The 2,101-nt window shown below is 35.0% G+C and overlaps 1 protein-coding gene across 1 annotated transcript in view; it reads right to left on the bottom strand.

Moving 5' to 3' along the window:
* Positions 1-1,815, bottom strand: part of LOC117112700 (lysozyme-like) — a 4,146-nt gene extending 2,331 nt beyond the window's left edge. The window contains exons 1-2 of the mRNA XM_033255840.1: positions 1,691-1,815; positions 956-1,114 (exon numbers count right to left, since the gene is read on the bottom strand). Of these exons, the coding sequence (XP_033111731.1) occupies positions 956-1,114; positions 1,691-1,760 (229 nt within the window). The 5' untranslated portion in view covers positions 1,761-1,815. The remainder of the gene's footprint in view (positions 1-955; positions 1,115-1,690) is intronic.
* Between the last annotated feature and the right edge of the window lie 286 nt (positions 1,816-2,101).

The following is a 2,101-nucleotide window of genomic DNA, read 5'->3' as shown; positions in this document are numbered from 1 at the left end:
TAATTATATGTAAATTTAAAGCATTTAACCCCACTGTTTACATTCACCCAATACAATTTTATTTTTACTTTCTCCTCCGTCTGGATGTTTTTGGCAAAACTATTTCCTAAATTAGAAAACAAAATTCCGATTTTCGGCCCTCCTCTGACGAACTTTAAAAAATAAGTTCACGAAACAAGTTATAAAACGAAAGTCTCGCCTAAGGCATAGGACTACTTTTATGAATAAAATCGAACGAACCTACGAACTTTTGTATGGTATTTTGCAATGTTTCTTATTTGAATCTAATAAAGTGCTCAGGCAAGTCTATCAATAAAAATATGAATTACATGAAACCTTACGGCAAAAATAAGTACACCCCACACCCCGCAAAAAGTGGGGTCTGTGGGCTTGAGTCCATTTTTTTTTCTTTGTTTTTGTTTTTTTATTATATCATAGGCCTACCAAAACATCGCATACAGAAAACGTTTCAAACATAGCATTATAAAATTAATATTACACAAGAAATTATAATTAATTAAATATAAATAAAAGAACTAGGCCCTATGAGAAAATTCATTACATAACTTAGGTTACAGTATGCCCCAATACTACAATGACGTATTTTAATCGATACGTCACCCACATACATTTACTTTTATCGCCATCTCTATGATTCAAAACAATTCTCATAATAAACCAGGAATTTTGTAAAAAAGTGGCAATGTTTGTATGATTATTGCAAACCTTACTATTAAATTAAAAAATATATATATATATAAACTAGGTTTCGGGAAACTGGATTTTCATAAGCTTGGGTCGGTAAAATGGCATTCAGCAAACTGGATTTTGGCAAAGTGGACTCGGCAATCTGTAATTGGACAAATAGACCACCGATCGAAGAATGCTAACGCCAACTCTTCCCCCTCCAACACACACGTAATAGCGTAACTAAAAGGGAGTTCTGAAAACTTACCACTTCCACGTCGTCCCCCATCAATCCAGTAGTTCTCCTTGATTTGGTAAGGTCCACAAGAGTCTGTACGCCCATCCCGGTGACACGAGGGAAATGGGTTCGTGCAGGCAGCAGATGTTTCGACCTGGCATATGCAACTCAGGCATTTCCGGGACACAGCTGGGAAGTAACGTAACAATAAGGTAATTGGACAGGTATAACTACAGAGTATTATCTTCTCATGATTTGTGCAAAGACTGCATGTCGTACATTGATAGAAACAGAATAATATAGAAACAATACTTTGAAATTAGGAAACAATTCAATAAATGAATTTTGACAAGTAACCAAAATAAGACCTTTGTATTACAATATGCAATCTTCTTATTTTGGATGGATATAGGCCTATACACTCTGTTTTTAAAAATAATAAATAGTTCTAACGAAGTATGTTAGTTTAATTGTGGGAATACTGTCGTATGGCAAACACTACCATCAATAAATTTTGATTGGAAGTAATAGGGTGATGGAACTTAGAAAAAATATATAGAGTTGCAAATGACAAGAATACACAATACACAATATACAATATACGATTATAGTTAAATACAATTGCAAACAATTGAGAGTTAGCATACTGTTAAAAGAAATGTTTGCGCAGTTTCTTGCACAATTTGCAAACGCTACAAGTTTATCAGCTTGTAGTTTGCAAATTGCACAAACTTATAGGGGACTAAGTAATTTAGTTCATCCTACCTGCTTGGGTTCCGGAGATGACCAAACCCAGCATCATTATTAAAGCGAGGTAACCTCGAAGTAGACCCATTCTAAAAAAGTTATATTTTCGTCGGTTTTCACTGACCAAGAAGCACAGACTGTAGTTGAACTAATTTTCTTGGGTTTTTATGTACCAAGAAGGAGGAAATAGGATAACAAAATATGATTGGTGGAGTATTATAAAGGTTCGGCCTAACAGTCCTGTCAATCAAAGAGGTACATCACTGGATACTGTATTAAAGGCGGCGTCTCAACCAGTTATACAATTATCTTTTGAAACAATGCTTTTTAATCTTATTGCCCAGGCATTAGACAATTAGAAGTAGGGAATCTTTCAACTTGTCTCTCTCTGGACACAAATTCGGACCAGTGGCGTGAACAGCTAAAGCC

The sequence above is a fragment of the Anneissia japonica genome, unplaced genomic scaffold (assembly GCF_011630105.1).
Source record: "Anneissia japonica isolate Jap-2015-1 unplaced genomic scaffold, ASM1163010v1 scaffold432_len584295_cov189, whole genome shotgun sequence".
NCBI lineage: Eukaryota > Metazoa > Echinodermata > Crinoidea > Comatulida > Comatulidae > Anneissia > Anneissia japonica.
Note: the sequence above shows the minus strand (reverse complement) of the source record. Positions and strands in the feature narration are given on the sequence as shown.